The following is a 24,364-nucleotide window of genomic DNA, read 5'->3' on the forward strand; positions in this document are numbered from 1 at the left end:
AAAATACTTAAATAAGATTTGATTTGTAAGCGTGTGAAAAATTCACAAATTATAATTTTTTTATATGAAATTTAATTGCTGATACATTTTATATGTGGTAATATTTTCAACATTCAAACAGAAATATTAATTTGCAGTTAACATTCAAGTCTCATATTTCTTGAGATTCATAATTGAAGGAAATATAATATTCATTCAAGATTTTTTTTCAAATGATATGATGATGTTTTATTTTTGCAAATGAGATGATTAAACTGAGAAAGCTTTTGGTTTTACAAATAAGTAAGTAATCTTTGGCTGGAACCTTAGATGACACAGAGATGTTTGTTATAACCCCATGAAGAGAGATTTCTTCTGTAAATAGCCTGTACATGATAAATACTGTGGAATGTTTGTGACATTAATAATCGCCTTGTAAGGCTGGTATGGTGACAGAACTCAGCATAACATCAGCACACTGTTCTTATTCCGTCACCGTGTATCTCTGTACAGTATATTCAGCTCACTGTATATGTGCAAATGTCTGTGTGTGTGGGGTCCTGCACGTCCCATTCTGTATTTGCTTTAAGAAGAAACAGAACAATAACAGGAGCTCTTGCCACTCGGAAAATGACAGCTGTTGCCATTTTTTATATTAGGCCGTGAATTAATATTGCTCTGTCTGCTGCTACCCAACATTGCCTGGGAGCGTTGGTCTGTGTGCAGCGTGGTCCATAAATCACGTTCTCTGCTGCCGAATTACCTCACTCTGGCCTGCGGTCCACCCGCGCGGCCGTTTGGGATGGAAGGTGCTCTCATGACTAATTTCCCATGGTCTGAGTGAGTCACGGTGGCGTTGTTTATCGCAGTCCGGCGTGGGCGGGTTCTGCGCAGAGGCGCGGGCGATGCGATTGGCCCGTCGAGCCGCTGAAGGGTTCTGAATTCCTCCAGGTGACCTGCTGCCTGCCGACGGCATCCTGATCCAGGGGAACGACCTGAAGATCGACGAGAGCTCGCTGACCGGGGAGTCTGACCAAGTCAAGAAGTCCCTGGAGAAGGATCCCATGTTGCTGTCTGGTGAGCGCTGCTGATTGGACGTTGCTAAGCAGATACTCCACCTTTTAGAGGTGCTGTACCATGTGATCGGATGCAGGGGTGGGAGCTAAGGGGGGTGTAAGTAGGTCCGGGGGGGCCGCTACACTGCTCAATAAGTATGTCTATCTCAACGAGTAATTTAGTCTTTTATTATGACTTTAACTTTTTCACTGGATAAGTCAAAACTCTTGCCAATGAGGTGAGACAGTTTTGACTGATTTGAAAATGTTCTTATCGTGTAAGACAATTGCACTTGTCAAGCAAACAGTTCTTTAAAACAAGCCATAATTTAAGATTTGAATTCTCATGACAAGACTAAAACACTTTTTTGCAGTGTCATGGTCGGATGTGTATGTGTCTATGTATGCATGTGTGTGGGCGGGGGGGGGGGCCTTTTCAAATTCCTACACAAATAATCTGCAGATTGGGATAATCCCTGCTTGGATGGGTGACGGTCCTTATCGCAGCACCTGTCCGTTGACATGATGTCTGTCCTCGTCCCCCGGCTCACAGGTACCCACGTGATGGAAGGTTCCGGGAGGATGGTGGTCTCCGCAGTCGGTCTCAACTCCCAGACCGGAATCATCTTCACCCTGCTGGGCGCCGGTGGCGAGGAGGAGGAGAAGAAGGCGAAAAAAGGTGAGAGATCTGTCTGGGACAGACGTACGGCCGCCCATCGCCTTGCCGCAAGCCTTTTCGGGGCCTTCGCCCCAACTTCCTGCTTCTCAGCCTGTCTGGGATGGCCCGTTGTCTTTCGGATAGGTCGGGAGTCAGGCCTCCGTACGGGCCTACCTACACCTCCTCCTCCTGTCCCCACTGATCTCCTGGCTGTCTCTAGCTCTTATGCTTCTGCTCGCTGTGGCCATTCTCATGCAACAAGAAACAAGAAAACTCTCCATAAACCTTACCCGACGTCTTGTTGTCATTGTACTGTAAATCACTCCTCTTTCTCATAGATGGTTTAAAGGGTCAGACAAATTCAAAGTGTTCTTAGATTCGGCATGATAAAGAAGTGCATTTTAGGAAACTATTCATAACAACAGCACAGTAGTTGCTATTCATTGTAGAACATTTGACCATGGAATTGAAGAATAGCATTCTGCCATTTTATTCCAGATATATTCACTTTACCATGTGCATAAAAATAAAGAAATATCGGCATAATGGCATTTTACACATAAATTCCATCATATTTCTCTTGTATTTTTATTGGCAACAGATGGAATTTAAATGAGACACAGCACAGCTCAGTCACATGGTCCAAATTACCCTCATTTCTTTGTCTCTCTGTCTCTTTCTCTATCTTTTTCTCTCTCACAAATCTGTTTATTGCTAACATTTAATGCAATCAGGGGTACTTCTCCTGTAATGTGCAACGATACAATTCCAGCTTTATGGATTGTGGGTTTACGGGTGAGGTAGGAGAGTGTGCTGTTGTTCGCTTGATGTGAAATTCTTTCACCACATTGAGAAGTGCAGTGCCCCATGGGCAATTTGCATTGTATTTGGCTGACATGATGGCGTACCAGTTTCCCCAGTCCTTGGTGCTGGGAGAGCAGGGAGTTCATGCCGTGTTGACAGTGTTTTGACAGGGTTTCATTTAAAAAGTGCCTGGTTGTACTGATCAAGCAGTATATCTCAGGTGCGTTAAATAGATGCCAGTGTACCATAAAATAGCTTTGCTATTACCTTTGTTCCACTCTGATGTTCAGTTCTGAATTTGCACTGCAGTTTCTGCAAGATTTATGATAGCTTTCTGTCTGAAAAGAAAGACCAAGTAATAAAATTAGAAAGGTACTCTTAGTTCTAGTACCTACCACTACTAAGAAATTATTTTAGAATCTCGAAAATGTGACTTCTCAAGGGGCTTATCCTGCTAATAAATAAATCTCCGTTTCAATTTCAACTCATGACTTTGTGGAACTGCGGTTTTTGAAAGCGTTTTTTAAGCACAATGCATTGTGATTCGCATATATTCATGGCCACATTCAAGTATTCATTTCAAACTGGCTTTGTCAGTTCCTTGCATTCCAAAGCCCATTTTTTTCCATTTCAAATCCGTGCTTCCCTGAAACAGATGAGGTTGAGAGATCAAGCAAAACCTGTGACTCATCACTGGCTTTCACTGCCCAGGTCCATCATTCACTGTGTGTGTGTGTGTGTGTGTGTGTGTATGTGTGTATGTGTGTGTGTGTGTGTGTGTGTATGTGTGTGTGTGTATGTGTGTATGTGTGTGTGTGTGTGTGTGTGTGTGTGTGTGTGTGTGAGTGTGTGAGTGAGTGTGTGTGTGTGTGTGTGTGAGCGAACGCACTGAGCGGTGTGTGTGTGTGAACGGTGAGCAGTGTGTGTGCGTGTGCGGTGTTTGTGTGCAGTGTGTGTGTGTGTGTGTGTGTGTGTGTGTGTGTGTGTTTGCGAGCGCACTGAGTGGTGTGTGTGTGTGTGTGTGTGTGTGTGTGTGTGTGTGAGCAGTGCGTGTGCGATGTTTGTGTGCAGTGCGTGTGTGTGTGTGTGTGAGTGTGTGTGTGAGCGGTGAGCAGTGTGTGCGGTGTGTGTGTGTGCAGTGTGTGCGTTGTGTATGCAGTGTGTGTTACTGAAGAAGAGGCTGGTCTGGCCATCAACACCCTCAGCTGAGCTGTCAGCCTGTACTAAATCTGACTCCCGCTCCACACTGGCTGAACACAAGCAGGAGCCCGTAGCAGTCTCAGTGCCCTGGACCATGAGTCTGAAACCGCTCCAGTGTCCAAACACTGCCTGTCTCTTCGGTAGCCAGCCAATCGAGACGGACCAAGCAAAGTCCAGCCTGTGCAGAAGCCAAAGTAATATTTAAACACTTTTTTATAGAAGCACAACAAAAATATCATTATTTTAAATTACTAAAATTATTTTTGCATGCATAATGAAAATTTTAAAAGCGCTAATACGTCTGGCAGTGGTTTCAGTGCTTGTGGGCTGCACAGAGATTCAGAGAATATGGAAATGCTAACACTGAACATGCTAGCATGCACAAAGAGTCAATCTTTTGAAGAGAAAAAATGGTTTATGACCACATTCTGCTTCATTATTTTCCAAGAAGTTACTCTTAAAAAAAACATAATAAATTCAATGTCATGCATAGAGAACCACTGACTAAAATGTCCACTTTTATAAACATAATGCCATTCACTGGAAAGGGAAGCAGTTGAGAAACTAGATTTTCTGCTGAAAGAATCTAAAGTCTTTCATTTGGAGACTGATCAAGGCGTTGTTAGGTTTCAGGCCCTGTTACTGCTACTTTTCCACCTTCCCTTTACCTGGGAGTCAGGTGTGAAGACAGAACAATCAGTCGCACTAATTGTTTATTTAATTACCTGGGAGAAAAGAACCAGGGCCAGAGTTGGATTTGAGGGCTAGATTTGAGAATCCATAGTTTAGTCCAGTGGTAGCCAACGCTGTTGCTGGAGATCCTGTAGGTTTTCCCTCCAACCCTAACAAAGCACACCTCATTCAACAGCTAGAGCAGGGCTGCCCAACCCTGTTCCTGGAGATATACTGTCCTGTAGGTTTTCACTCCAACCCTAAGAAAGCACACCTCATTCAACAGCTAGAGCAGGGCTGCCCAACCTTGTTCCTGGAGATCTACTGTCCTGTAGGTTTTCACTCCAACCCTAAGAAAGCACACCTCATTCAACAGCTAGAGCAGGGCTGCCCAACCTTGTTCCTGAAGATCTACTGTCCTGTAGGTTTTCACTCCAACCCTAACAAAGCGCACTTCATTCAATAGCACAAGATTTTGCTGAGCTGCTAATTAGTTGGGTCAGGTGTGGCAAGTTTGAAATGAAAATCGACAGGATTGTAGATCTCTGGGAATAGGGTTGGGTACCACTGATGGTGGCAGATTATTGCTAGGGTGAAGTCTCTAGATCTCTAGGAACAGGGTTGGTTGCTGGTTTAGGGGCGGCCTGTAGTGTAGTGGTTAAGGTAAATGACTGGGACACGCAAGGTTGGTGGTTCTAATCCCGGTGTAGCCACAATAACATCCACACAGCTGTTGGGCCCTTGAGCAAGGCATTGCTCCAGGGGAGGATTGTCTCCTGCTTAGTCTAATCAACTGTATGTCGCTCTGGATAAGAGCGTCTGCCAAATGCCAATAATGTAATGTAATGTAATGTAGGGTGTGTGGTTCTGGTGTCCTACCCCACACACACACGTAACACAGGTATTGTTACGTGCACAGTACTGTGTGTCAGCCCCTCATTAGCCCACGCCCCACTTTTACCTCTTATTGTTTTATTTGCTTTGATATTATTTTCTGTTTATTTATTTATTTATTTATTTTGGTTAAGCCATGTGATCAGCGCTCCGCCCTCTTTCTCTGTTTGAACAGGTAAAAAACAAGGAGCCCCAGAGAATCGGAACAAAGGTAACCCTCCCTCCACCCCCTGTCCCTGTCCCATTCAGCGACAGTCTCGGAGTCCCATTTCAGTTTCTCTCTCTCTCTCTCTCTCTCTCTCTCTCTCTCTTTCTCTCTCTCTCTCTCTCTCTCTCTCTTTCCCTGTCTATCTCCATCCCTCTCATCTCTCTCTTTCCCTATCTCCGTCTCTCTATTTCCATTTTTCTCTTTTTCTGTCTATCTCAGTCTCTCTATCTCTGTCTTCGTCTCTCCCCTTTTATCTCTTTTTCCCAATCTCATCCCTCTTTCCATTTCTGTCTTTCTGTCTCCCTCTATCCTCTCTCTCTTTCTGACTGCCTCCTACTCTCTCCATTTTCATTTCTATTTCTCTTCCCCTCCCTCCCTCTCTCTCTCTTCCTCTCTCTCGCTCTCTCTCACTCTCTCTCTCTCTTGCTCACACACGCTGTCGCTTTCCTGTACTGCCAAGTCTGGGGGAGGTTCTCACCTAGCTTTACCTGTGAAAGGGTGCAACTCTCACCTGCTCTGGTGAAAAAACAAAACTTTCTCAACTTCCCAGAACTGCCTGATCGAGTTACCGATTCCTTTCCCCGCAACCAATCAGATAGCTTTATTGCTACTGTTGCCGTTTCCCCACAACCAATCACATCATTTTACTACTACAATTGCCGTTTCCCTGCAACCACTCACATCATTTTACTACAACTGTTGTGGTTTCCCTACAATAAATCACATCGCTTTACAATAACTGTTACCGTTTCCCCACAACCAATCACATCATTTTACTACGACTTTTGCCATTTCCCCACAACCAATCACATCATTTACTATGACTGTTGCCGTTTCCCCACAACCAATCACATCATTTTACTATGACTGTTGCCGTTTCCCCACAACCAATCACATCGCTTTACTACTACTGTGTGCTCAGGGGACACTATATGAATCAATCAACGCCACAGGGTTTGACGTGTTGATGTGTTTTTATTATTTATTTATTTCATTTTTTTATTTCGTGGCCCAGGCACAGGCTAGCTTTTTTCAAACACCTTGGCATTTTGATTTTGCTTGGTATGATTTATTTATTATTATTTTGTTATTATTTCATTTTTTTTGCGGGGGATGAAAAGCATTGCCATTTCCACCATCACCGCTACCTCAAACCAATTGACCTTCCGGTGAATTCTCTGATATTCAAGGCACGTTCCGCCCCTGTGCGCCCCATCCCTCGCCCATCGCTCCCTGTCCAGGGCCAGACAGGCACTCAGAAACAGTCCTGCGCCTCTGCAGTCCTTCCTGTTGCAGCTCCCGTATGAATTATTATGATGAAAATGAGGCTCTCCTGCACTCTGTCCTCCCAAATGCCCCATGAAGAGGAATTGACACTCTCATTGACATTTCTCATCCTCAGGTTTATTCATGGTACGTGTATACCTCTGTAATACACAGTGCGCCTTGTTTTATTAGGTGGATATTCAAAAGTGGGGATTGTCTCCCCAGAGGTGGTCCCATAATTTCTGTACGCCTGTCAGCTCGCCTTTGGCGCATCGATCGGACACGCAGGTTAATGGCCGTCACGTCGGCCGGTTTGTTAAGTAACTGCGTTCTACGCTGGAGGCACCTCTCCTGCCAGCAGTTGAGTCTCGGAGACGGGGGGGCACGCAACGCTCTGGGGAGCGGACAAAGTGAGAGTTGCACCCTTACAGATTTTTGGCCTGTGGATTGTGTGGTTTTTTTCACTGTTGCCTCCTTCCAGGGTATGCGCAGGACCCCCATGCTATCCTGTACTCCCCCCTCACGTCTCTGTATGACTCTGCATCCTGGGGAATCTCGTTTTTTTTCTTCTTCTTCTTCTTCTTCTTCTTCTTCCTCTCTTCTCTCGCTCACTCTCTCTCGCTTTTTTTGTGACACACTCGCCCCTCCTCTCCGTGCGTGCGTGCGTGCGTCTGTCCGTGGAGTCTGTCAGTCAGTCAGTCCTCCAGTGTAACACTAGTGTGTGGCTGTTTTGTCAGTCTCGTTGGTTCTGTGTTGTGGCGGGTCAGTCCGGGTCGGGTCCAGAAAGGGCTTGTAAGGCCTTGCATTGTAGAGGGACAGTCCGATTCCTCAAAGCTCCCCGATGCTTCTATGCTCCACTCTCCAGCATGATTATATTTAGGGCTTGCAATTTCCCGTGTTTGGATCCTCAGTGTAATTCAACGTCCCTCAGTGACAATTGCATGCAAAATAATATTCTTTGACTAATTTTTTGGAGACGCACAGGTTACAAAACTGGAATTAAATTCTGAATCGGACATGTAAGTGCTTATCTTATCATTGCTCTTATTAGTAAGTGATGTGTTAAATCTAAGGTTTCATCAGTCAGTTACTCTATTAAGACAACATTTCTGGTTCAATAAACTGCTATTATGGATCCATAATCTGATACAGAAAGAATACTGCAAGCCTTAATTATGGTCTATATTTCTGAGTGCATTACGCTAAGAGTTGGCAATAAAGCTCAGCCTTGTTAAATGTTTAAAATGGGTGATCATTTTAAAAGGTGTGGATAGTGTCAGGGGCTTCATATCATGGAAAGTAATATGCAAAGATAGGAATCAAAGCAAAACGTTATCATGAGAATGAAATGGAGCAGACTCAACAAGCGACTATCCTATTTGAACAGAGGTATGATGCCAATTCCTTATTTGCACATATAAGACCCAATGTTTTCTGAATCTTCTGAGATTTTGCACCCAGAATCCAAGAGTAAACTGTCAGAAGTCGATTCAAAAAGAATACAATAAATAAATAAACAAATAAAGCTCTTGCCTGTGGCTCACTGGGAATCTTCTATAGGATGTATTGATCCTAATCTCTCATGTGCCTAAAATGGGTTTGACACAATAGAAACCCACATCTTCAATCTCCCTGGACGGTAAAATAATGATTATGTATTTTAATTATTTCTAGAATTTTCTGTCCTCAAGCCTTCTTGTAGGCATACACACTTTAAAGAGAGATATTACCAAGTAACCTGCGCAAAAGAATGGTAGACTCTGAAAGAAAAATCGCTGCTATTTTACAAAAAGGTGAAAGGATCGTTATTTGGTGCAATCCAACTTCCATTCTATTTGTAAAACCAATCCATCATTAAGATGGAGGAACATAGAAAACACTGTGTTAGTGCTGATTCTGATGAGCGCTGGGACTGCTGCGTGTGGGGGAGGGGGGTTAATTAAGCACTTTGAGCTTTATTAGCTGCACCTTACCACGCCACGTTCACAGCTAACCGGGTGTTGCTCTGTTTCTTGAGGGTGACCTTCCTCGTTTGGCCTGACGGAGGGTCAGTCTTCAGGCCCTCCTGAGTTTCTCTCCTGTTAACTTAACGTCTCACTCTTTGCCTCTTCACCCTCCCTGCCCTCCCACACCATAAACCCCCCCCACCCCACCCAACCTTTCAAACCCCCTGCCCCCCCCCAACCCAACCCTTTACTCCACACACCTGCTCCTGATCCCCGTAAACCTTCTCCCCAACAAAAACCTCCTCCCTTTAGCCAAGACCCAAGATGGCGTCGCCCTGGAGATCCAGCCACTCAAGAGTGAGGAAGCAGTGGAGTCGGAGGAGAAGGAGGAGAAAGAAGAGGCCAAGCCCGTCAAGAAGGTCAATGTTACCAAGAAGGAGAAGTCGGTCCTGCAGGGCAAGCTCACCAGGCTGGCTGTGCAGATTGGGAAAGCAGGTAAAGCAGGCGATTCTGTCATACTCAAAGAGCTTTAGAGTGGTGAGGTGGAAACTCACCCCAACCACCATCCTCCTAGGTGGTGCCAATGTGTAGCACCCACCTGGGGGATGCAAGGGCAGCCATTTTGTTTCAGAATGGTCACCACACATCAGCTGAGATGGAGAGGGAGAGAACCATTTCTTTCAGCTGGTTAGATCACAGAATGATTAGGTGGCAGGCTGACACAGCTAGGTTGAAAATTTAGCCAGGACACAGAGGAACCCCCTACTCTTTGCAATGAGTGTCATGGGATCTTTAATGACCACTGTGAGTCAGGACCTCGGTTTAACATCTCATTCGAAAGAGGGGTGAGGTGCCCTAGGTGCCTTTGGCTCCTCTTGAACAGTTTCTTAGACAGAATCTTGTCCCTCTTCACAGCATTCATATTTTTAATTTCCTAATTGGGTTGCTATAAGTAACTTAAGATGATTTGACAGGGGTTGGTTTGTGAGACTTTAATGAGAGAGAATGCAGAATGCTCAAAAATCACATTTAAAATGTACAGGGTGTGACTGGGCATACAAAGAGTAGTTTGTGTCCATGATCACAAGCTTGATTAAGGCTAGCTACATGCAAACATACATTTTATTTATTCTGGTCAGCTCCTCAGATGCGCATGTGTGTGCCAGAGGGTCATGGTTCCCATGAATGTCTAAATACATTACACTTTTTTAAATGTATTTGGTACTCTTGTCAAGCTGGTTCAGTTGATTGCAAATCTGTTGACATTTTTAATATCAGCCAATGTATGAGCCTACACTGTGTGTTTTTTCTTAACATACAATTTTTTTTGTCATTATTCAAAACTCGTGTTTTTCTCCACCTGTGGTCATTTTCTTACCAGACTATTTTTAGTCTCATCAAGTTTGGGTTAAATGGAGAGAGGGTGTCAAATAGTAGCTATTGAACATGACAAGTGACATGGAAATTTGGATTCACGAAGTGTGATGTGACTGATAAAGTTTGTGCCCGTAGTGTTTTACTTCATTCCTTTCCTTGTCCTTTCCATAGGTCTGATTATGTCCGCTGTGACCGTCATCATCCTCATTCTGTACTTCGTCATCGATACTTTTGGTGTGCAGAAGCGACCCTGGCTTAAGGAATGCACTCCCATCTATATCCAGTACTTTGTGAAGTTCTTCATCATCGGCGTGACTGTCCTGGTGGTGGCTGTACCTGAGGGTCTTCCTCTGGCTGTTACCATCTCCCTGGCCTACTCTGTGAAGGTGAGGGCTGCTAGCACGTTAGCATTTCCCTGGCCTACTCTATCAAGGTGAGGACTGTTAGCACTTTAGCATCTGCCTGGCCTGTTCTGTCAAGGTGAGGACTGTTAGCACTTTAGCATCTGCCTGGCCTGTTCTGTCAAGGTGAGGACTGTTAGCACTTTAGCATCTGCCTGGCCTGTTCTGTCAAGGTGAGGACTGTTAGCACTTTAGTATCTGCCTGGCCTGTTCTGTCCACTGAGGGGTTCAATGTGTGTAGCCCTCTGCTTTGAGAAATGGCAGCATTCATTACTTCTGATGCAATATTATGTCTTATGTAGTTAGAAATGTAATTAGGGTTTTATTAGATGAGAATATTAAAAGAGCAATTTAATTAATGGAGTGTGTGTCTTGTATGTGTGTGTCTGTATGTCTCTGTGTGTGTAATTGTGTGTGTGCATCTATGTGTATTGTTGTGTGTGTGTGTGTGTGTGTGTGTGTGTGGTTGTGCTTCTGAGTGTGGAGAGAGGGGGAAGGGGCAATGATTCAGCATATTATGAAAATGACAAATTACAAACTGAAAAAGTGTCCACTTTTCAAGAGGCTATTCCCAAAAATTGAGTCACTCTCTGTTCAGTTAATTATTTATGTATTATTTTACTTGTAGAAAATGATGAAGGACAACAACCTGGTGCGGCACTTGGATGCGTGCGAGACCATGGGCAACGCCACTGCCATCTGCTCCGACAAGACGGGCACGCTCACCATGAACCGCATGACCGTGGTGCAGGCGTACGTGGGCGACACGCACTACCGCACGGTCCCCGAACCGGACGCCCTGAAGCCCGAAACACTGGAGCTCATGGTCAACAGCATCGCCGTCAACTCGGCCTACACCACCAAGATCCTGGTGAGAGTGCGCGGCTTTACGTCAGGGAGGACCACCTGGTGGGGGGATGCATAGTATTCATTCCCCTTATGAGCTCTACAACCTGCGCTTAAGGCCTTATAATGATCGCTCTGCCTAAAAAGAGAGGAAAAAAAAGAGTGAAAATCCCACGCATTCTGAGCCGACACAGACCGGAGCGCTGGATAGAAAATGGTGGTGATTCATCGCGTGGGGGGAGGGGTGAGCTGAACTGTGTGTGTGGAGGCGCTCTGGAGACCGCACCGTGAGGCTGGGGGTTAAAATCCTCCCCGTGACTGCTGCCCCGGAGCGGGGTACTTCAGTAATCGCTGCAGTACAATCCCACACACCGCCCACCTGCCGCCCCCGCAGGGGCCGCAAGCTCGCTTTCCACAGAAAACCATCGGCTGAATGGCACAGCGCAGAAAACCATCGGCTGAATGGCAGACTGCAGAAAACCATCGGCTGAATGGCACAGCGCAGAAAACCATCGGCTGAATGGCACAGCGCAGAAAACCATCGGCTGAATGGCACAGCGCAGAAAACCATCGGCTGAATGGCACAGCGCAGAAAACCATCGGCTGAATGGCACAGCGCAGAAAACCATCGGCTGAATGGCACAGCGCAGAAAACCATCGGCTGAATGGCACAGCGCAAAAAACCATTGGCTGAATGGCACAGTGCAGAAAACCATCGGCTGAATGGCACAGCGCAGAAAACCATCGGCTGAATGGCACAGCGCAGAAAACCATCGGCTGAATGGCACAGCGCAGAAAACCATCGGCTGAATAGCAGACTGCAGAAAACCATCGGCTGTATGGCAGACCGGAGAAATCACCGGCGCTCCTTTCATTTAATCATTTGACGGGAATGTTCAGTCTTACCATTCTACCTCGTCCTCTTTTTATGGTAGAATATCATATGAAATGGCCTTACTGAGAAGGAATGAGTGCATTTTTTATATGTAATCAGCATCTCTTTCACACAATATTCATGCGAAAATGACAATTCTAAAGTTGTTCAATAAAAATATGATAATCAGCCTTTATTTATGCAATAATATAAATGTGATAATTTGAGTATTGAATGTGAAGCTAATGGCAGTTTAAAGGGATTACAGAAAACCTTCAGACTGCATCAAATACTCTAAAATACTTGAAATTCAAGTTTTGACCTTGATCTCAATCCCTTGAATCTCATATAATGGAACAATTTTCGTATTCATGAAAATACGACTTTGTTCTGAAGCAGGTCTGGTTTAAAATTTTAAGTACCTTGGTTGTGGGGTGGGATAGCTGAGCCACAGCTGAGAATCAAGCTCGCAGCTCTTTGAGCTGCTGCACCAGTCCTGCAATCCGATTCAGCATTTTCTGAAACAGATACTTCTTCTCTTATTTCATTAGCTCAGTATATCTTATTGTATATAAGTTTCAGCTAACACCTCTGACTGTTAGTGTATCCTAAATATTTTACTGTGCTCATGTACAACAGTGAACCAGCATAGTTTTTAGAGTCTGAAAACTATAGGATAACTGGCTGGAACAAAAATCTGCTCACAGACCGGCCCTCCAGGACCGGAGTTGTGCACCCCTGTGCAACATTGCCACATATAACTGATAACAGGGGGCAGCCTGTAGCCTATTGGATAAGGTACATGACTGAGACCCGGATGGTTGGTGGTTTAAGCTCCGGTGTAGCACAGCTGTCGGGCCCTTGAGTGAGGCCTTTAACCCCACATTACTCCAGGGGGGGATTGTCCCCTGCTTAGTCGAATCAACTTGAAGTCACTTTGTATCAAAGAATCAGCTAAATAACAAGTATTTATATTATATTTATATATTTAGTATATAGTTATATTATGATGTGGCAGAATGTGCCTTGGTTGGCTGTGATTTGGGCTAACCTGTCCCACCTTGTCCCCACAGCCCCCGGAGCGAGAGGGGGGTCTGCCCCGCCACGTGGGGAACAAGACGGAGTGTTCTCTCCTGGGTCTGGTGCTGGAGCTGAAGCGGGACTACCAGCCGGTGCGGGACGAGGTTCCCGAGGAGAAGCTGTACAAGGTGTACACCTTCAACTCCTCCCGAAAGAGCATGAGCACCGTGCTGCAGAACCCCGATGGGTCCTTCCGCATGTACAGCAAGGGCGCCTCCGAGATCGTCCTGCGCAAGTACGCCGTCTTACTATCCCCCCAAACCTAACCCCTAACCCCCCCCAAACCTAACCCATATCCTCCCTAACCCTAACCCCCCCAAACCCTAACCCATATCCTCCCAAACCCTAACCCCTAACCCCCCCAAACCCTAACCCCAAACCCTAACCCCTAACCCCCCGAAACCTAACCCATATCCTCCCTAACCCTAACCCCCCCAAACCCTAACCCATATCCTCCCAAACCCTAACCCATATCCTCCCAAACCCTAACCCCTAACCCCCCCAAACCCTAACCCCAAACCCTAACCCCTAACCCCCCCAAACCTAACCTATATCCCCCCAAACCCTAACCCCTATCCCCTCAACCTACTCACCCACTGCCCCCAACCCTGACCCCCCCATACCCTAACCCCTTTTTTTTTTTTTCTCCCGGCTAGTTTCCTTACAATTAATGCTACTGATTGGCCAGACTGTCTTCCCATGTACCCATGTACAGGGAGGGTAGAAACCAGTCTTTGAGAATCCCTGCTCAAGGATTTCCCCCTGTTGGTACAGCCATTTTCTTCCTCTGTTACCTTTTCCCTTTTCTACCCTGTCAGCTGTGCTGTTATTAAATCAATAAGTATTGGTTGTTCAGACAGACAGTCAGACAGTCAGTCAATCAGTCAATCAATCAATCTCTAAAAATTCAATAGAAATTGCTGGGGGAAAAGCACAGAATATCCCCAGATGTTCTTAGCCAGGTAGATGGATGGTTTTTGGCAGGCCAAAAAAGCAGGATTTACTGTGCGCCAGTAACCCCATGGAGAAAATGGCTTCCGGAAAAGTCTTCCCTCTCTCACCTCTCCCCTGCTCCGCTTCCTGTTCTGCAGGTGTTCCCGGATCCTGGACGGGTCCGGGCAGGCCCGGGTGTTCCACCCCAAAGACCGGGACGAGATGGTGCGGAAGGTGATCGAGCCCATGGCCTGTGAAGGACTGCGCACCATCTGCCTGGCCATGCGCGAGTTCCCCGCCAAGCCTGAGCCTGACTGGGACCAGGAGAGCGAGATCCTGACTGACCTCACCTGCCTGGCCGTGGTGGGCATCGAGGACCCTGTCCGACCGGAGGTGAGAGAGTGAGGGCCTCCACTGAGGGGTGAGAGAGCCAGGGCCCCCACTGAGGGGTGAGAGAGCCAGGGCCCCCACTGAGGGGTGAGAGAGCCAGGGCCCCCACTGAGGGGTGAGAGAGCCAGGGCCCCCACTGAGGGGTGAGAGAGCCAGGGCCCCCACTGAGGGGTGAGAGAGAGCCAGGGCCCCCACTGAGGGGTGAGAGAGCCAGGGCCCCCACTGAGGGGTGAGAGAGCCAGGGCCCCCACTGAGGGGTGAGAGAGAGCCAGGGCCCCCACTGAGGGGTGAGAGAGAGCCAGGGCCCCCACTGAGGGGTGAGAGAGCCAGGGCCCCCACTGAGGGGTGAGAGAGCCAGGGCCCCCACTGAGGGGTGAGAGAGAGCCAGGGCCCCCACTGAGGGGTGAGAGAGAGCCAGGGCCCCCACTGAGGGGTGAGAGAGAGCCAGGGCCCCCACTGAGGGGTGAGAGAGAGCCAGGGTCCCCACTGAGGGGTGAGAGAGAGCCAGGGCCCCCACTGAGGGGTGAGAGAGAGGGGGGAGAACTGATACAGCCTGGAAATCTCTGTAATACAGGACTGAATGAAGGTCTGAATGAATGAATGTGACTATTTTAAAATTCATATAATTCTGCACTGCAGGCATGACATTTAAAATCATTGAGCATAAAAAACACAATGAAGCCAAAATGGCTTATTTCCATTTAGGTCAGAATGAATGAATGAATTTTCCATTTTAAAATTCATATAATTCTGCACTGTTGTCATTACATTTAAAATCATTGAGCATAAAAAACGAAATGGCGTATTTCTATTGTCATCCTAAAGACTAAAAAGAATAAATAAACATACAACAGATGACATACAGTGTACAGCCGACAGCCAAGTGGATTGTGTTTTATGCTCTCTTGGTTCATAAAAAGCTACGAAGACAGGCTGCATACGACTTAGAAGACATCTTTTCAAGGCCACTTTAAAATTGTTTTCTGATGCAACCGACTTTAGTTCTGTGGAGAGATTGTTCCAATTTCCAATGTTCCGCTGCAGTATAGACAGCTATGAAAGAAACTGTCTGGTTCTTCAGAAACGGGACAATGAAATGTTCTTCCTGTAGTCTTTCAGTGCTTTCTTTGGGATTATTCAGCTGTGAACATCTCTTCCACTGCCAGCCAGTACTGAAGCGTCAGTATCTGATGAGTTTAAAGCCAGACGCCATGGTTGGGTGAAATTCATATATCTTACTCCAGCCCGACGTTGTTCTAGTCCGACTGCAGTGCCTGAAAGTACTATAACTGTTACAACCCTTGGGACCTCGGCTTCTGTCCAGCTCTGTGAGGTAATTGGATGCTCTTGGCTCCAGCCAACAGCCTCTGGCCCTTGGTAAAGGCCCTATTCACATCATAACCTTTGACCCTAGCGGCTGCCTCAGGGCCGTAGCAGGACAGAAAGGCCGAGCTATGATCGCGCTTCTGACATTAGTTCAGCGAGAAGTTCTCGGAGTGATGTGGGTCACGTAATTATGTCACTGGTTCACACTGGTGTTTATGAATGTCAGGAAATGAATAAACGGCTGAGAGAAGCAGGCTTGTAGCTGGAGGGTGAATCTGAGGCGATTCCCAGTAGGGAGCAAGACCAATTAAAGCAAAAACCGGCCCAGTGTTGCACTATTTATAAGTTCCGTACCCATTAGCAAATGTCTCTGTGTGTCACCGTCTCTCAAGTCACTTGGCATACAAATCCCAATAGCAACGAGCAACTGTCAAGAGGAGCACTTCTTTAATGGGAAAAACAGCAGAAGTGGAAGACTTGACTTGCCCTGTTTGATTGGCAGTGAAGTGCACACGTCGAACGGAGGCTTAGCGGCGAGGTTGACTTGGAGGTCATGGTAATGGCTGAAATGGAGATTTGAACTCCCAGAGTGAAACAGGCTGTGGAGGTACGGGTGAGGCTGTCGTTTCCAGTTGTGGGCGGCAAGCTTGTTTATCTCGCCCGTTCTCCCCAGTCTGTCTGCGGTGCGTTGGGAAGTTTCACATGATCTATAAATAAATAAGCTGATCAGGAGTAATGAGTTGTGATTCATCACTGTGCACAGTGTGGATAATTACACATATCTAGAACCCCACTCCATCCGGATCCCCTCTGGCCCACTCCCCCTTTCGGTCAAAGAGTCAGCCTATGTCTGACCGAGCAGAGAGGCAGGCTGCGGTGCATGCTGGGAGTAATGAAAATATCTTCAACGGGCATTCATTTAAGACCGTATCCAGGCATTTCTAGCAGAGGAATCATCATAAAAATACAGACATATTCTTTTGGCTTTTCAGCATATATTAATGATTAACATAATAAGAATAAATAATCTTGGTTATAAAGTGAAGTAAAGGTCACGGACAACCCCTAGGGACACCCGTGCATTTCAACATGCTTGTTCTCAGTAGCCTTGGACCTGAAGATCTGTTCATTGGGGAAGACTTGTGAACCTCATGATACTGCTTCTTCTAAAGTGGTACTATCGCTCAGTCAGAGCTCTCCGCGGTTTCCTCTGGCTGGAGATGAAGCTCATTTAACATTCTTTAGATATGCACTGCTCTGTTTTCATTTGTATTCGCTGAGCTTCCTCTGCTGTATTCTCCAAAGGACTGTTCTGCTGTACAAGTTCTGCCACTTTCTTCTGCTGCAGAGGCAGCCATATTAAAGTCTGAGCTCTACTGGAATGAAAAAGACTACAGTTCATTTGAGGTAGACTGCTGCTGTGTTAACAGGCACTCTTGTAGTGTGTGTCATGACACTGTGTCCATTTGTTGGACTTAGAATCTCATTTTTTTCTATTGAGTAAAACATTTGAGCTTCGTTTATGTTACTGTTTGTTTTGTGTTACTGTGTGTTACTGAAGCGGGTACTTAACTGAAACACCAGTCCTTGATCATGTAAAACTAATTCAATATTGGCTTCTAGAACCAGGTAGCACCGTTGTGGCTTCTATAATCAGATCGCACTGTTTAGGCCTCTTGAACCAGGTAGCGCTCTAACGGCTTCTAGAACAAGATATTTCTGTCCATAGATCATTTTGTATGATGTCAGTACCATCGTGCAATCACAGATAATTATGTACTGATGTCAAAAGAATAGCAAACCTCTGTGCCTATCTCACAAAGCAGCATAGTTAAAAATATAAGAAATATTAAATTAAACAATTACAAAACAACAATGATCCACCTGTATGGGCTTGCTTTAAATGTGTAATTTGGCTACAAATCTATTTATTTATTTATTTATTTATTTATTTATTTTGCCGACTCATATCAGATATCAAGATGATAAGTGTACTGCTAGCACCTACAGCACCATGGCGGTATATCCAGATGAACACTGAAATGACGACCTCTCTCCATATTGGCAGGTACCGGAGGCCATCTCAAAGTGCCAGAGGGCGGGGATCACGGTGAGGATGGTTACCGGCGACAACATCAACACAGCTCGCGCCATCGCCACCAAGTGTGGAATTCTCCTTCCTGGGGAGGACTTCCTGTGTCTCGAGGGCAAAGAGTTCAACCGTCACATCCGCAACGACAAGGGGGAGGTGAGAGAGGATGGGGGACCCCTTTAATGTGCTCACTGGGTTAACATACACCAGAACCTTTCACTATATTACATGATTTTTAAAGGTGCATTCCTCTCTTCCATGGTTCTGGTCTTCAGCTTGCTATTTATAATTCCCTACCCAGAATTCCCCCTGCCCTTACAGCAGCAGTGGTTGTGCAGGAGAGTTGTAAGCCTCAGGCTTCACCACGATAGGATATGATTTTGATTCTTGCGTCAACGGTTCGATATTTGGCAATATCACAAATTTTGCTAAGATACAATTCAAAACAATCCAATGTAGTGAGAAAAGATCAATATACATGACGCAGCTAACACAATCCTGTTACAGTGTACAAGTACAACGAAAATGAGGTTGAGAGTGCAAAAAGCTATTCTTATGTTCCCATCTTAATAACTGGATATACATTCAGTGAGCACTTTACTAGGTATTTATGAGTATGATGAGGGCGAGTCTAAAATGTAAACAATAATGTTGGCAGTGTTTCTAGAGAACATAAATCAGTATTTTTCTATGGCTCATACAGATGTATTTTTGCATGTGTCAATTGGATCAGATCATTGACGTTGGAACTGGTACATCAAACCGGATCAATGTACTTCTATGCCCCTATTGTGCATACCAGACCTGGGTCGCTTTTCTTTTATTCAATTACATTTCTACGCTTTACTGAGCTTGTCTGGCGTATTGGAACCAATGCGATGCTCTCAAAAAATGCAAAACAGCCTTCTGGTACCAGACAAGATCATTAGAGCACGGAAAAGCATTTGGATTCAGAACAATTAGGCATCAGCACTGCTCTCTCTTCCTCCCAGGTGGAGCAGGAACGTCTGGACAAGCTCTGGCCCAAACTGAGGGTGCTGGCGCGGTCTTCCCCCACCGATAAGCACACACTGGTGAAAGGTGGGGAACGTCTCTGAACACTGCAACAAAAAAAAAACATCTGTCTTAGCAAGGTTTTAGTCTTGTAATGAGACTAAAAATATTTTTTGTATATATACGCTTGCTTAGCTTGTATAAATATTAGCTTGTAACTCTACAGTTTGTGGGACAAGTGACATTTTCTTACCCCTTTGACAAATCTTGTAATGAATCAAATATTTCGGTCTTATTTATTAAGAAAGTAATACAGATAAGATTTTTAGTCAAGTTTAAGTGAGGGAAATGTAGGAATGAAAAGACTATCTGTCCTATATTACTTAATTAATTCAGAATTGGTGGAGCAGGCAGTTTCCTCTCTATTTCTTGTCGTAGAGCGAATTAAATGAACTGTATGAGACTGGAGGTTTATTTGGGCTCTGTGGACCAGATAAAGCAGCATTAGCGAGGTCATTTTTCATGTCATCTGGGCCAGTATGACTCCACTATCACATCCATCATGGATGCCACATCTTCAGTCTTCAGTCCCAGGCACCCCACTTGTGCTTTTTGTTTCTTTTCCTCTGAAATTTGTGTTCCCTTTCATGTGTGCTCACGCGTGGGGGGCCTGGGGGCCCCGGGGCCCCTGCAGCTCTTCAAAGCCCCGGCTTTTTCATCTTAGTCTGGTTCCTGCAGGGGGAGGGGCAGGAGCAGGTGTGGGGGCCATGAATATGGAAGCAGGACTCAGTCCAAGAAACACTCGAGAGAGAGAGAGAGAGAGAGAGAGAGAGAGAGAGAGAGAGAGAGAGAGAGAGAGAGAGAGATGGAGAGAGAGAGATGGAGAGAGGGAGGGGGAGGGAGAGTGATGGAGAGTTAGGGAGGGAGGGAGAGTGAGGGAGAAAGAGAGGGAGAGGGGGAGAAGGAATCAACCTTAATCCTGGTTATGGGTATGCACTTTGTTGTACGTCGCTCTGGATAAGAGCGTCTGCCAAATGCCATTAATGTAATGTAATGTACTCAATTGATTTGTACAGAAATGATTCAGTAAAGAAATGAGCACCTCCCCAACTTGTGGTTTGTCTGAGGCCTTAGTTGTGACTCGTGCTTGTCTTGTGTGGCTGGTTTGGTTTTTAAGTTCTGCCTTCTGCCTTTCAGGAATCATCGATAGCACGGTGGGGGAAACGAGGCAGGTGGTGGCTGTGACAGGAGATGGAACAAACGACGGACCCGCGCTCAAAAAGGCCGACGTCGGATTCGCTATGGTAACAGAACATTCCGCCGATGTGCCCATGTCCGTTATCTCCTCGAATTAAGGCTGCCTTCATAGACTGGCAAATAGATTGGGGCCAATTTTAAGATTTTTGAGGAAAAAAGGTCATCTCAGGTAGCAATTATCTATGCTCTCAGCAAAGGTTATGTCTAAACCGGCAATCTCTTCTCAGTGTGGAACTGTTGGCCAAATCCTCTAATAAAACCAAATGTGCCATCATCTCATGTTTTTATGGGTAATCGCAGGTCTTTATATATCTTCAGAGCAATCACTTTGCCCCGATTAATATCAAATTCACATTAAGGTTTTACCATGAAGGTATGCCAGATTTGTATTTGTATTCATTTTTGCTAATGTCCTAAAGATTAGATTTGATTGGATAGCAAAGTATCTTATTTTTCTATCTATTAAAGTGTCTATTCATGCCATCACACATATGAACATGAATATATGTGTACGAGTGGTCCAGATCTAATTTGTACCAAGTAATAAATCCTACCCAAAAATAAATGGATGAATGAATATTACATTAGCTATATGCACCACGGACCTTGGTCAAATACAAAATTGTTTTGGATTCAAATACTTTTCTGTGCTCGATTGATCTTGCCTGGTGCAATTGAGCCAATCCGAAGGCAGGGTTTGCACTTTTGGACAGTATTTCATAGGTTCCAATACACCAGACAAGCGCAGTAAAGCGCAGAAAAGTATTTGAATCCAAAACAATGACATATTTGTCCCAGGTTCTTGTTCTGGTTCTGGTTCTATACATGCAAACTCACAACTCACACCTTGTCATTCCTTGTGTGAAGGCCCAGGCTGTAATGATTTCCCCGAGCCAGATTTCACAGCTCTTTTTGTGCTAGTTTCAGTCGCCTCCAAAATAAACTACGGTCCCTAAAGGCACGCGTGGCCGTGCCAACCTTAAATGAGGTCACGGGTATCCTCCTGTGAATAGCAATGTATTCCACCACAGGACTGTCGTTATATAGTGTGATCCCATTAAAACATTAACACAAAGAAAGTAGATTGAATTTTGACCACATGGGATGATTCCATCAGTTTTTAGTTGACTTAAAAAATAATAATAATTGAATGTGTGAAAGAGAGATTTGGATGTTGAATTGGACCATGTAGTTAGCTGGCATTAATAATGTCTAAACTGGCATTAATAATGTATTTTGGCGCATTTGGCTCATGTTATCTGGAGGTCTGTCGTGTGGGTGGAAAGAGGGAGTGCATTAGTGGAAATAAAATATATAATTCATCCTTATTCATTGCCAATTTCTTAAAGGTTAAAAAAACAGGCAAAACAACGTGGGTTTTTGTGATTACGATTTGTTTTTTGTGATTATTTAAATGTGACTAGATCTGCATTACTAAATTATTACTGAATATTTTCAGAATTAGTGCATGAATTTGCTGATGAAAAATTACTCCTGAGCTGATCCTCTGGAGACAGACCACAGTGTCCTGTTCTGAGCCCTGAAGCCCCACCACAGGGGTCATACAGGCAGGATTCCTAGTTTGACTAAAATCTGTTACTCATAGTCGCCTTAGTCCGGTGAGCTGGGCTCACACTGCTCTTGAAAAGAACAGTACAGAGCACTCCCAACCTGGCCCGGTATGCTTTGCTACGTGTTACAATATGCTAACTTTGCATGGTATGCTACACTACCCGGCACGATATGCTAGCCTGGCATGGTACGCTACACAGTACGGTATGCTAGCCTGACGTAGTGCGCTACGTTATGCGGGACAGAAGTTCCTCTGAGAGAGGTTAAGACCCACGGCAGGAGCCTGTCACATTGAGTTACAATAACACTGTAATGAAAATATGATAGAGCAACAAAAGCAATATTAACAAAGGTGGTCTGTGCGAAAACAGCAATGATAACCAGGTGTGTGGCTTCAAGTGGGCGACTCTTCTGTTATTGCCTTTTTTCAATACAGAGGGAGATGACAACAATGAGCATAGCGCAGATTGTGGGAAGGAAAGCTAACATCAGTATTGTATTGCATACAATGTATGATATAATGCATATTTCAGAGTAAAAGAAACGGACAAATGCATCAAGAAGGGGATTGAAAGATAGCATATCTTAGTAAGTGAAAGAAGCCCAGGTTTTGCAGAAGATGGAAGAGGCTGCAGGACTATACTCCACAGAACTCATTTCCAGGTTCAGGCTGTGCCTCTATCAGCCATTGCTTCTGTGGGAACGGAATTGGTCCTGATTCAGCCAAGGTGTGAGCTTGGAGGATGGGCACCCCTGTGCTTGGATGAGCCACAGTCTTATAAAGGTTAATGGAGGTCTCTCACGATGGAGAAAAGCTGAGTCCCTCGATAATAGTTTAATCGAGGGACCCCACCGAACACGCTGTCGGTCTGGGAGCAAATGGCCGCCTGGGACAAGATGGTGTTGTGAGAGAAGATAATAGTATTGGAGACCCCCAGCCGGTTGCTGTGGCGCTGAGTATCGGATGATGAAAATATTGGAAAGCTTGTGAAAAAGCAAGAAGGTCAATACCAGCAACAGTGCTCTGCAATAACAGTGCAGTGATAATAGATCCAATTAGGTGATTAAGAGTTTGCATTTAAAAAGGGATAGAAGCTGTTCCAGCACTCCAGAGCCTATCCCTGCTTTGGACTGATGTGCAGTGACTACTTGGCTGCACCAAAAAAGAAATAAATACATACTATAAAATTAACCAATTTAGATATTTAATGAAAAAACTACATGAGAACATAAAGAGAACATAATCTACAGTCCTGTACTCCAACCCTAACCTAGGTCTCATTGAGCTGCTAAAAGATTTTGACCTGTTTCTGTTTTAATCTGGAATGGGCTGCATATAATATTCTCTGCATTATTTCTGAATGGCCACAGCTGAAGGAATGCTGTAGCTGTCATTGTAGTTGCATAGTAACCGTGTACATCCCTGTCTTTCTCTCTCCGTCTCTCTCCAGGGTATTGCTGGAACAGACGTAGCCAAGGAAGCGTCTGACATCATCCTGACTGACGACAACTTCACCAGCATCGTCAAGGCGGTGATGTGGGGTCGCAACGTCTACGACAGCATCTCCAAGTTCCTGCAGTTCCAGCTGACTGTTAACGTGGTGGCGGTCATCGTAGCCTTCACCGGAGCCTGCATCACCCAGGTACTGTGCAGGCATCTCCAAGATCCAGTGAAAACGCCCCTTTTCATAACAACAACATTTGGCACCCTTTTATTTCAGCTCTTGAGTGCCAATAGCTCCCCCATGTGGAGAATTTTCAGGCTGCTAAATATGAGTGAGTGAGTGAGGCTAGCTAGCAAGTTCACTCAATAACTAGCTCACTATTAGTGAGTGAGTGAGTTAGTCAGTTAGTCAGTTAGTTACTTAGTTAGCAAGCGAGTGAGTAAGCATCAAAAGAATATGAGTTCTTCCATGTGGCTCATCCTGCTAAATCTGCTAAATACGGTCTGGCAACAAACCCTGTCCTAATCTTGTCCAGCAAACCCATGAGGTTGACCATGGCATTGCTCCAGGGCTGGTTTGGGTTTGCAATGCTAAAGAACAACATACATCAAAGAACCTCATACATGCTACACTATTGGGTTGCCTGTCACCATTGGGAAACACCACTCTTACATAGCACCCTTGATTGTAAATTGCTTGAGTGCCCCCTTGTGGAAGAACATGCTCATGCATGCTGTGCCCGTTGGGTTGCCTTTCTCGCAGGATTCCCCCCTGAAGGCCGTACAGATGCTGTGGGTGAACCTGATCATGGACACCTTGGCCTCTCTGGCTCTGGCAACCGAACCCCCGACCGAATCCCTGCTGCTCCGCAAACCCTACGGCCGCAACAAGCCACTCATCTCCCGCACCATGATGAAGAACATCCTGGGCCACGCGGTGTACCAGCTCACCATCATCTTCACCCTGCTCTTCGCTGGTGAGGAAGGGTCTGGCACTAATGACCGTCAGCTTGGCTCTCTTCCCATGATCCTCCACATTCCAGCTACTCAAAATGGCTGCCAATGGTGTCTTTGCTGTGCTGTGTCGCTGTGGACGT

The 24,364-nt window shown here is 45.5% G+C and overlaps 1 protein-coding gene across 3 annotated transcripts in view; it reads left to right on the forward strand.

The window, feature by feature from the left end:
• The window catches only part of atp2b4 (ATPase plasma membrane Ca2+ transporting 4), a 106,373-nt gene that overhangs the window by 59,048 nt on the left and 22,961 nt on the right, over positions 1–24,364 (forward strand). For 2 of the 3 annotated variants that reach the window (XM_061219264.1, XM_061219261.1), the window contains exons 5-17: positions 931–1,056; positions 1,588–1,713; positions 5,438–5,473; positions 8,995–9,177; positions 10,231–10,445; positions 11,089–11,331; positions 13,254–13,495; positions 14,352–14,586; positions 17,978–18,157; positions 18,994–19,081; positions 20,192–20,298; positions 23,275–23,466; positions 24,031–24,244. In XM_061219264.1, coding sequence (XP_061075248.1) covers positions 931–1,056; positions 1,588–1,713; positions 5,438–5,473; positions 8,995–9,177; positions 10,231–10,445; positions 11,089–11,331; positions 13,254–13,495; positions 14,352–14,586; positions 17,978–18,157; positions 18,994–19,081; positions 20,192–20,298; positions 23,275–23,466; positions 24,031–24,244 — 2,187 coding nt within the window. Of the gene's footprint in view, positions 1–930; positions 1,057–1,587; positions 1,714–3,579; positions 3,891–5,437; positions 5,474–8,994; positions 9,178–10,230; positions 10,446–11,088; positions 11,332–13,253; positions 13,496–14,351; positions 14,587–17,977; positions 18,158–18,993; positions 19,082–20,191; positions 20,299–23,274; positions 23,467–24,030; positions 24,245–24,364 lie in introns of those variants that run through there. The other variant, XM_061219263.1, reaches the window with a different exon arrangement.

Source organism: Conger conger, chromosome 14 (assembly GCF_963514075.1).
Source record: "Conger conger chromosome 14, fConCon1.1, whole genome shotgun sequence".
NCBI classification, from domain to species: Eukaryota; Metazoa; Chordata; class Actinopteri; order Anguilliformes; family Congridae; genus Conger; species Conger conger.